The 11198-nt window shown below is 49.4% G+C and overlaps 2 protein-coding genes across 4 annotated transcripts; one reads left to right on the forward strand and one right to left on the reverse strand.

Annotated features, from left to right (window-relative positions):
* The first annotated feature begins 2497 nt into the window (after positions 1-2497).
* Positions 2498-7485, forward strand: LOC123105830 (boron transporter 4). Of its 3 annotated transcripts, XM_044527988.1 has the most exons (12): positions 2498-2601; positions 2818-2900; positions 3849-4041; positions 4132-4270; positions 4362-4536; positions 4653-4819; positions 4954-5127; positions 5718-5813; positions 5898-6014; positions 6151-6473; positions 6592-6862; positions 6988-7485. In XM_044527988.1, the coding sequence occupies exons 1-12, from the start codon at positions 2498-2500 to the stop codon at positions 7144-7146; spliced, it is 2001 nt and encodes a 666-aa protein (XP_044383923.1). In that variant the 3' UTR covers positions 7147-7485. The 3 variants fall into 3 exon arrangements, with proteins under 3 accessions (XP_044383923.1, XP_044383924.1, XP_044383925.1); XM_044527989.1 differs by lacking the exon at positions 2498-2601 and having other exon boundaries at positions 2819-2900; positions 6985-7485; XM_044527990.1 differs by lacking the exon at positions 2498-2601 and having other exon boundaries at positions 2819-2900; positions 5898-6009; positions 6140-6473; positions 6592-6872; positions 7007-7485.
* Positions 7486-7657: 172 nt separating this feature from the next.
* On the reverse strand, positions 7658-9179 carry LOC123105833 (butanoate--CoA ligase AAE1-like). The gene has a single exon (XM_044527992.1). It carries the CDS (start codon positions 9092-9094, stop codon positions 7658-7660), a length of 1437 nt encoding a protein of 478 aa, XP_044383927.1. The 5' UTR covers positions 9095-9179.
* Positions 9180-11198: the final 2019 nt, after the last annotated feature.

Raw genomic sequence — 11198 nt, forward strand, 5'->3', positions numbered from 1 at the left:
AGATATGGGCTCTCTCCCCCGCATTTTCTCGCCGCCGGTGAGCCCTCTTCCGCCTCCAAACGTCATGTGGGGCTGTATGTGGAACTCCGGCGGCAGCGGCGACCCCGAGCGCGAGCGTTGTGTCCGCGCGGCACGGAAGTGGACGAACAAGGGCCTCGAGCCGCCATCAATGCTCCTCCGTCGCGAGACAGAGGAGGGGCCCTTCCGGCGCGACGCTTCTCCCCGTGAAGAGGGAGTGGTCGGAGGAGCCAGAGAAGATCGAGCTCGTCGCCGTCAAGCAGGAGCCCCAGGAGATCGAGCGCCGAGACGTCGTCGGGCCCGAAGATTTCGTGGCCGATGTCGACGTTGTCGTGGCCGCCATTGCCAAACGGAGTTTGCGCGAGGAGGCGGAGCGTCAGCGCTACGACGAAGAGCTCGAAGACCTCATCCTCAAGCAGACGGTCGCGACCAACCTTGCCGCGAAGGACAAGGACGACGAGTTGCGGCGCATTCGCGAGGAGCAGAGGCAGAAGTTGATCGATGTCGACAGCTCCGACAAGGAGGACTGAGCTCCTCCACCGCGCCATCCTTGGCCGCGAGCTCGTCCATTTTGATACATCGACCTCGGCCTCGCCGCCGTGGGATCCCCCACCCCCTCTAGTAGTAGTAGTAGAATGTAGTACGTATGATCATGTAGTATGTGATGAATTAGTGTATGATCATGTAGTATGTGATGAACTAGTGTGGTTGCAATTTCTTTCGAGAAAGTTTTTTTAAAAAATTATACATTTTCATATACGGGGTCTACTCTGCCGCGCATGATTTCGATCCGCAAAACATATCTTCATCGAACTGTAAACGCCTTATACGGCTCGGAATTATACGGGGTCTGCTAGAGATGCTCTAAACTCGTTGTAGTAGATAGTACATACGTATAACTGAGAAATTGAAAACAGCATGACCAACCGATAAATTTTGTTTTAAATTGTTTGGATTGCTTATCATGTATGTATGTCACGTGGTACCGACCGATGGACTTTATTTTTTCGGGAGAAAGACCGACCGATGGACTTGGTGGAGTGGAGTGGCAGGGATCCAAGTTCAACCTCGTACGTACAATACCACCAACTATCTCTGGCTCCGAGCCCGCCGTAGTACATGCAAGTGCCGTGCATTCCGATCGCGGCACGGCACGGGGCAGACATCTGCATGGGCGAACCGCCGCAGCCGCCGTGATCCGAGGGTCGGCGCCTCCCACTTCCTTCCTTCCTCCCCACTCGTCAGTGAGTGACACGCACAAGGGAAGTCTCGCCCCGCCCGCGTATAAGTAGCCGCCCACCGCTTGGCCCGGGGCCGAGATACCACGCCGCCGCCGCCGCCGCCTTTGTGCACCACAACCACACTACACCAGCTGTTTCTACCGCCGCGCCGCTTCCTCCCTTCATCCTAGCTAGCCCCGCCACCGCCGCGCGTTCGGATTACCGGTACGTAGAATCTCCAGTCCGTCCGCCGCTCGGTTTGATTTCTATCTAGTACTCCCTCCGTAAACTAATATAAAAGCGTTTAAAATATTAAAATAATAATATAAACACTCTTATATTAGTTCACGGAGGGAGTACTGTACTAGGTCTATGGGCAGCCAAGATCGGCAGTCCTTCCTCCGCGCCGTCTGGATGGACGGATGGATGCAGTAGCCGGTCATGTGACGAGCTGGCTTTTCCGGCGGTTTCTCTTTCACTTCACAATTTTGCAGCTACGTGCTCGCCTTGTGTGATTCACTCTCCACGTCCACGACTGGGCTGATTTCCTCTCGAGTTTCTGTAGCAAAATTCTTGTATATACTCCAGTAACTAGACCTGACGTCTTTCGTAACAACAAGTTGAGGTGATGAGCTCTTCTTCGGTTCTTCCTCGTCAAGTCGTGTGTGTAGAGCACATTAGTTTACCCCGTGCGTCGTTTCTATTGGTAGCTAGCACTACGGCTACTATCAACTTCTTTCTGGTCTAAGCAAAAGCAAACAGAATTTTCTCTTCGAGTTTAAGCCATCCCATCCCAGGAAAATACCCTGGTTCTCAATGAACCTGATTAAAGAAAAGTTTCTGGGAAAAAATTAGTAATTCAGGAAAAGGTTAAAACTTTGAAACTTTTTTCAAATGAACTTCCTACTGGCGTACTTGTACAAAAGTTTCGACAACAAAAAACTCCCATAAAAAAATCTGAGCAGAAAAAAACAAATTTTCCAGGACAATATACAACCAATAGTATAACTATAATATAGTGTTGGTTTTGTCTTTTTCGCCAACAATACCACGAAAGTCATTTCTTCGCAAAACATTTTTACGCGAGTGTAACGCTTGAGCAAGTTTGTTGTCAAATTCATGATTTCTCGACTATTTTTGTGGTTACTCTATTTTTTTTTAAGAAATGGGTGCACCTACCGCCAGGTTCTATTTGTTCCCCTCCTCTGATCTGATGCCTATTTTTATATAAGAGTTGAGGTTGTTTCTCTCATCAGCTCATGGATCTACTGCGGAGCCCCGTCAAGGGAGTGGTCGCGGATGTCAAAGGGAGAGCGCCTTGGTACAAGGACGACTGGCTTGCAGGCCTTCGAGCTGGCTTCGGGTCAGTTTTCTTCTTGTATTTTGTACTTCCTCTGTTTACAGGCGTTTTAGACAATTTAGACAGTGCCTAAAACAGTTCAAAGCTAGCTGTCCAAAACGTCTTATAAAAACAAATCAAGGGGAGTATATAATATAAACAAGCCCAACAAGATCAATTTTTTACATGTTTACAAAGAGATTTGCTTATGTTTCTTCACTTCTAATGTTCGTTTGCCAGGATATTGGCCCCTACCATGTATATATTCTTCGCCTCCGCACTCCCTGTCATCGCATTCGGAGAGCAGCTCAGCAACGAAACAAGTAAGATAAATAGTCCCAAACAATTTTAGCCGTCTATATTCTTGATCCAAGGCCATATGATTCTCTTACCTTCTAAGAGGTAAGATCACTAAATAGGCAATAAATTTTGGATTTTGGAAGGACAGGGATTTTTTAGAAAAGGAGAAAGACAGGGATTAATAATATGAAAATACTATATTGCTATAACTCTTGCCATATCGACTATCACATGAAAATAAATAAATAAATAAAATTCAGAAAATAGTATACATACTTTAACTTGTATATGCATCAACATGTTTGCAAGTTTGATAAACTACAAATTTGACATATGAATGGAACTGTTGCATACAATTTAAATTATGCATTTGTTTTTAGTCAGATATCAGTTTATTCAAAACAAAAAATTGAGAATCCATTGACAACGGTTTTGTTCCGCATACAAAATTAAATTTGATTTGTTTTGTTTGGATTTTTTAAGGCACACACAATTTCTTTGAGCCATCCATCCATATTTAGTTTGTTTTTCTAATACGTTAGAATCTTTTCAGATATGTTAGATCTTTGTACCACAAGATGTAAAATTTTCTTAGAATGTTTCATCTCCATATACATGGAGTTCACTAATTTAATTCCGTTTTCGCAAATAAATATAGTAATTTAATCACCTTGATTTGGTGAATAAAGTGTCTGATTTGCTTAGGAAAGACAATAATGTGCATTAGTAGTTCCCTTTTTATGCCACAATGCATTAATTGGAGGATCCAGTATAATCTTTTTGCAATAAAAAGCATCAATAATCAAAGGCCAGGACTCATTACAACTCTGACCCCTCTAGAGGTAAGGAGAACCATTGTAAAATTGCTTAACAAGTAAATTCTTGCCCTCTTAATTTCCACACTCTACTACACATGGGGAAGTTTAAAATTTTCACGCAATCTGTAGCACTAAAGATGTGATCTGTTTCAGATGGTATTCTCAGCACAGTTGAAACTTTGGCATCTACGGCGATATGTGGGATAATACATGCGATTCTTGGTGGGCAACCCATGATGATCGTTGGAGTCGCAGAGCCTACTATTATCATGTACACGTATCTCTACAACTTTGCCAAGAAGCAGCCAGGGCTGGGAGAACGGCTATATTTGGCTTGGGCTGGATGGTACGTAGTAGTAGGTACTAAAACAGATTCCACCTCCATCATGTGACAGCTTTGATATTGTAAACATGCATGCTCTCTCTTGAAGTGCAGGGTCTGCATTTGGACTGCCATCATGCTGTTTCTCTTGGCAATGTTCAATGCTTCCAATGTTATAAGCAGATTCACGAGGGTTGCAGGAGAACTTTTCGGGATGTTGATCACCGTTCTCTTTCTGCAAGAAGCTATCAAGGTATGCCATCATGTCTAGTAAATTAATCCTAGTTATTATTATTTTCACCGTGCGGAGAATACTTAATACGGGGACTATCTATGTATTGCAGGGAATCGTGAGTGAGTTCAGTATGCCGAAAGATGCTGAGATCTCTGACCGCAGTTCGGCTACTTACCAGTTCCAGTGGATATATGTCAATGGCCTACTTGGTGTCATCTTCTCAATTGGCCTGCTATACAGTGCACTCAAGACTAGGCGGGCAAGGTCATGGCTGTATGGCATAGGTTGGTCACACGTTTACGCCATTTATCTTGTTGTGTCTATCTATTAGTTAAGCTCAAACCTATCAAACTCTCTGCCATGTTCACTGATCATCTTGCCTTTAAGTTGCCGCTTGCAGGATGGATTAGGAGCTTCATCGCCGATTATGGTGTCCCGCTTATGGTGATCGTGTGGACAGCATTTTCGCACGCACTACCGAGCGGTGTCCCTTCAGGAGTGCCTAGGAGGCTCTTCAGCCCACTTCCCTGGGAGTCAAGTTCACTGGGGCATTGGACTGTAGCAAAGGTATCAAGTCAAATTGCTTGTGGTTCTACATGTATAGATGTTTTTCATGGTCTCCATAGTTCAAACTTAGTAAAGCTTATAAATATTGAGTGCCATGGGTCTCATGAATGTTTCTTTTTGGTGTTTACTTTCAGGATTTATTTTCTGTCCCTCCAGTATATATATTTGCAGCCATCGTGCCTGCTTTGATGGTTGCTGGACTTTACTTCTTTGATCATAGTGTAGCTTCACAGTTGGCTCAGCAACAGGAGTTCAATTTGAAAAAACCTTCTGCCTACCATTACGACATTTTGGTACTTGGATTCATGGTATGTGGTGTCTAACTCATTCTATTTGCAAACTCTTCTTTTGTGAGCCTTTTCACGGTTTTGTTAAGAACCTCTAATAGTCAAGAGCATTGTTGAGGAAATCGTTAACTGGTAACTGCTCGGTTGGCTGGCGAGTAGGGGATTAATAGGCTAATCGGCAAGTTAATCGGCCATTTAATCAATTAATCGGACGATTTATCAATTTATCGGCTACTCGGTGACCCTATGAGTAGGGATTAATCGGCAAGTTAACTGGTTAATCGGATGAATTCTTGAACAGGGGTCAAGAGTGAAGTGCATCCTAGGTCCTCAAACTATTTCAGAGTTGCTCGGACTATGAAAAAAGTGTCATACAGGTCCTCGAAGGTCCTCGAAGTGCAATAAGTGTATGCATATGTGACACCTCTGAAATAGTTCGGGGACCTGGATGACACACATTGTGGTTCGAGGAATTGAATGACAATTTTCATAGTTTGAGGACCTATGTGACACCTCTGAAATGATCTTCAGACCGGACTACGTTTTAATTCCAAATTCTGATTCACCAGGTCATGTTTCCTTTTCTCATAGTATATATGTGAATGGTGCAGGTCCTACTATGCGGTTTGATTGGCATTCCTCCAGCAAATGGAGTACTCCCTCAGTCCCCCATGCATACAAGAAGCCTTGCTGTCCTCAAGGGGCAGGTGAGTGAGATTCAGACTGATTTGCATCATTTGCTACAGTAGCCAGTTTTGCTCATCCCTCTTCTCTTTTTTCTGTCAATTTAGTTAATGCGCAAAAAGATGCTTCAAACTGCCAAAGAGGGCATGTCGAACCGTGCAAGCAGTTTGGAAATCTATGGCAAGATGCATGAAGTGTTCATTGAAATGGATAATAAACAGGATGTGAGTTTCTCAATCTTAGTCATATTACTATCTTATTTCCCCTTCATGTCATACACAACAAATAAGTCTTTTTGTAGCGAACAATATTGCAACAGTTGCCAGAGTGACTTCTCGGCTAAAAATATCTGTCATGCAGGCTGATTCTGTTGACAACGACTTGAAGAGCTTGAAGGATGCTGTGCTGCGTGAGGGCGACGAGGATGGAAAATTGGCTCGAGAATTTGATCCTAGAAAACATATCGAAGCACATTTGCCCGTACGCGTTAACGAGCAGAGACTAAGCAACCTGCTGCAATCCCTACTGGTTGGTGGCTGTGTTGCAGCTATGCCGGTTATCAAGATGATACCGACTTCGGTCCTCTGGGGTTACTTTGCCTACATGGCCATTGATAGTCTACCCGGGAACCAGTTTTGGGAAAGGATACAATTTTTGTGCATTGGAGCAAGCCGACGCTACAAGTAATGTCTAATCTGAATCTATCTGCTCATCTCATGCATCTGAACAAATGAACTTTATGAGTGCTTCCTCTCGGTATGCAACATATCACACTAACCCGCGGTATTGTAACCATTGCAGGGTCTTGGAAGGTCCCCATGCATCATTCATGGAGTCGGTGTCTCGGAGAACGATATATGTCTTCACGATCTTCCAGATTGTGTATTTCTTGCTATGCTTCGGCACGACATGGATACCAATAGCCGGAATTCTCTTCCCGCTGCCTTTCTTCCTCATGATTCTCATTAGGCAGTACCTACTCCCCAAGTTCTTTGAGCCCAATGACTTGCGGGAACTGGACGCGGCGGAGTACGAAGAACTTGAAGGGGTCCAACATGAACACACACTACTGGTATATATAAGTTCAGCTTGCATTTCTCCGATAGCTTTTAAGTTTTGTTTCATTCTCTGAAATGCCCCAAGGTGTCCATCTTCCTTTATTTGTTAATCTGAAACTTTTGGTTCCTCATACAGGAGGAAGATGGCTCGTTTTCAGGAAGCTGCGACAGCAGGATCGACGCTGAAATATTGGATGAGCTCACAACAAACCGCGGAGAGCTGAAGCACAGGGTTGTGTGCCATCGTGAAGAAAGGCACCTTCAGGCCCATTCAAACGCCGTTCAGCCAAGCGTCTGAAGATAGAACAATGGCCCGAGGACCGACGGAGGATTTCGCCGATGATTCTATCAGAAATGGGGAGGGAAATCCTCAGGCAGCAGCTCTTTGCCGAATGCACTATTATTGTTCGCTGATATGCATATGGTACTGTAGCATGGCTTTTCCCATAAGTCAGGCAATTTAGCAGTGAGAGCAGCAGATTGAAGAAATTACTGGATAGCAATGGTGAGGAGTTGAAAGATTAGCTTGTTAGGTATTGCCGCAAAACTGTTGCTCTGTGACCTGTTGTTGCCTGTGTGTGCTTAGTGAGTTAGCTTGCTCTGTTTGAGCGTACGAGTTTGCACATATTGCTTGAGATTCTATGGATGCCGTGTGTTCTGGCTGTAATTTTGGTGCCTGTTGTTGCCTGTGTGTGCTTAGCTTGCTCGGTTTGAGTGTAAAAAGTTTCAGTTTGAAATGAGGTGCTAATTAACAACCGAATGGCTTCGATTTTAATCGACATGTCACATCATTTTCAACACTACAAATGTCACAATTTGCTGCTGTTTCCGGTCTTGGTCAGGCTGCCCATGGCCCGGGCCTTCTCCCGGAGGACAAACTTCTGCGTCTTCCCCGTCGAGGTCTTGGGCAAGTCCTCGAACACCACCGTCTTCGGCGCCATGTAGTGCGGCAGCCTCTCCCGGCAGAAACCGATGATCTCTGCCTCCGTGGCAATAGCACCGTCCTTCAGCTTGACGAACGCGCATGGCGTCTCCCCCCAGTGGTCGTCGGGCCTCGCCACGACCGCCGCCTCCAGCACCGCCGGGTGGCTGAAGATCACCGACTCCACCTCGATGGAGCTGATGTTCTCGCCGCCTGATATGATGATGTCCTTGGCCCGGTCCTTGAGCTGGATGTACCCGTCCGGGTGCCGCACGGCGAGGTCGCCGGTGTGCAGCCACCCGCCGCCCATGGACTCCTTGGTGGCGGTGATGTCCTTGTAGTATCCACTCATGACGGTGTTGCCGCGGAACATCACCTCGCCCACCGCCTCGCCGTCGCGCGGCACGCTCTCCATGGTCGTCGGGTCCTTGACGTCGACCTCCTCCATCGCGACGTGCTGGAACCCCTGCCGCGCCTTGAGCCGCGCGCGCTCCTCCGCCGGCAGCGCGTCCCACTCCGGCATCCACGTGCACACGGTGGCCGGGCCGTACGTCTCCGTGAGGCCGTAGATGTGGTACACCGCGAAGCCGAGCTCCTCCATCCCGGCAAGCACGCGGGGCGGCGGCGGCGCGCCGCCCGTCATGACGCGCACCGTGCCCGGCAGCGGCCTCCGGTCCGCGGCCGGCGCGTTGACGATCATGTTGCGCACCGTGGGCGCGCCGCCCATGTGCGTCACCCCGTGGCGCGCGATGCTGTCGAAGATGAGGGCGGCGGTGAAGTGGCGGAGGCAGACGTTGGTGCCGCCCTGCATGGCCACGCCCCACGGCAGGTGCCAGCCGTTGCAGTGGAACATGGGCACCGTCCACAGGTAGGTCGGCATCGGGGTGATGTCGTAGGCGAGGACGGTGCCGATGGTGTTGAGGTAGGCGCCGCGGTGGTTGTACACCACGCCCTTGGGCCGCGACGTCGTGCCGGACGTGTAGTTGAGCGTGATCGGGTCCAGCTCGTCCGCGGGCCACCGGATGTCAAACTCAGACGGAGCGCTCTTTATGAGACCCTCGTAGTCGTAGTCCGCCGCCCGGCCGGAGTCTTGGCCGGCGTCGTCCGAGATGGTTACGAGGACCGGAATGCTGGCGGCGCCGGGCTCTGAGTCGGCGAGGCGCTTGAGGGCGGCTCTCCCGACGTCGAGGAGGCTGGACTCGACGAGGAACACCTTGGCGCCGGAGTGCTTGAGCAGGGCGGACACCATGGGCGCGTCGTGGCGCGTGTTGAACGTGCAGAGGACGGCGCCGGCCATGGGCACGGCGAAGTGCAGCTCGTACATCGCCGGCACGTTCGGGCTGAGCACAGCCACCTGCACACTCCGGATAGTGAAAAAACAGAGAAGTTCTTACTATCACTCTGACTATTTTTCAGTCTCAGATAGATCCCGGGCCGGACGTGCAGAGAGCAAGCAAAAGGCAGAGAGCGACAACGGCGGATGGGAGCGTGACGGTGTAATCTCTACCTAGGATAGGAGATGAACTCAGGCAGGCACACACACAGCACACAAGAACACACCGAGCTTTTGGTGGCAACGCACTTCTGCCGCTTTTCTCTTGTTCTTTTTTTTGCTTAATCAAACAAACTGATTACAACTCCTTTTAAAGGGGAGCAAACGTACCGACCAACCCACACACCGGCTTGCTCCGATTTCTACTCACCACTACCCACACGCACACACGTTGAGTCACTGCCACGAAGGAGCTAGTCCACAACGGCACTGCGATCCGCTTCTCTAGCTCCACGTCCATCTGATCACGACTTGGCTACTGGGACTCCACACTACACGGGTGCATGCAGCTTCACACTAACAGAACGATCACTAAGCTAGTTCTTGACTAAATCTAACTAGTACTTGCATGTACTCACAACTCCTGGTTCACTTGACTGACGATCAGGTCTCACCTCTGTTAATCCATCAGTCCACTTCACCATGATGGCATGCATCGCTATACTAGACCCAGACTCAACAAACTCAAACAGAAATAAAACATAATAAACTCCTAAACAACAAGATTAACACCAACAATCACCCCCTTAATCTTGTTGTCTTTTATTGGGAACTCCCATGCCGTAGCATCACAACAGCCCCGGCTCGTCGTCGGCCGTCGCGGCAGCAAGAAGCGCCCGCTGCTTCCTTGGCTCGGTGCAGTCCTTGGAGTAATGCCCGTACTCTTGACAGTTGTAGCAACGCACCTTGCGTATGTCGAAGTTGCCCTTCTTCTTGCCGGTGCCGCTACGGTGGCGAGCAAGCCACTCCTCCTCCGTGAGGAGCAGGCGACTCCCACCACCCTGGTCGTAGTTGCTGGCGCCCTCGTCCAAGTCGCTCCGGTCCTCCGCCGTTTTGAGCCTTCCCACAAGCTCTTCCATGGACATGGTTTTAAGATCAAGAAGTTGTTCAATGGCAATGGCTACCTGGGTATACTTGGACGGCACGATGCGGAGAAGCTTCTTCACGACCTTCACCTCGTCGAGGTTCTCACCGAGCGTGCGCAGCTTGTTGGCGACCCCGTTCATGCGCATGGCGAGCTCATCGAGGGTCTCCCCGCTCCTCATGCGGACGACATCAAACTCCTTGAGAAGAGTCTGCGCCTTGGCCTCACGGACGCGGGCATCGCCGACCCGCATGATCTTGATGGCATCCCATGCCTCCTTTGCCGTCGCCTTCATGGCAAGAATGGAGTGCATCTCCTCCGGCACGGCTCGCAGAATTGCCGCAAGCGCCGCCCTGTCCTGGCTAAATGTCCCGCCTCCCTCGATGGCGTCCCACACGCGTTGGGCCTCCATGTTCACCTTCATGATCAGCGACCACTCGAAGTAGTTCGTCGCCGTCAGCGGCGGGTAGATGGCGGTGTTGCTGGCCTGGTGGACGACCTCCTGCTGCACCACCACCTCGCGGCAGCCACGCCGCGTCGGGCTCTGGCCTCGGCGCACCACCGGCGAGGCCGAGACACGGCGGCGACCCGGCGACGGAGTGCGCGAACCTTCAGTCACCATGGCTTTGAATACCAAATGTAATCTCTACCCAGGATAGGAGATGAACTCAGGCAGGCACACACACATCACACAAGAACACACAGAGCTTTTGGTGGCAACGCACTTCTGCCGCTTTTCTCTTGTTCTTTTTTTTTGCTTAATCAAACAAACTGATTACAACTCCTTTTAAAGGGGAGCAACGTACCGACCAAGCCACACACCGGCTTGCTCCGATTTCTACTCACCACTACCCACACGCACACACGTTGAGTCACTGCCACGAAGGAGCTAGTCCACAACGGCACCGCGATCCGCTTCTCTAGCTCCACGTCCATCTGATCACGACTTGGCTACTGGGACTCCACACTACACGGGTGCATGCAGCTTCACACTAACAGAACGACCACTAA

This window comes from Triticum aestivum, chromosome 5A (assembly GCF_018294505.1).
Source record: "Triticum aestivum cultivar Chinese Spring chromosome 5A, IWGSC CS RefSeq v2.1, whole genome shotgun sequence".
Taxonomy (NCBI): Eukaryota; Viridiplantae; Streptophyta; class Magnoliopsida; order Poales; family Poaceae; genus Triticum; species Triticum aestivum.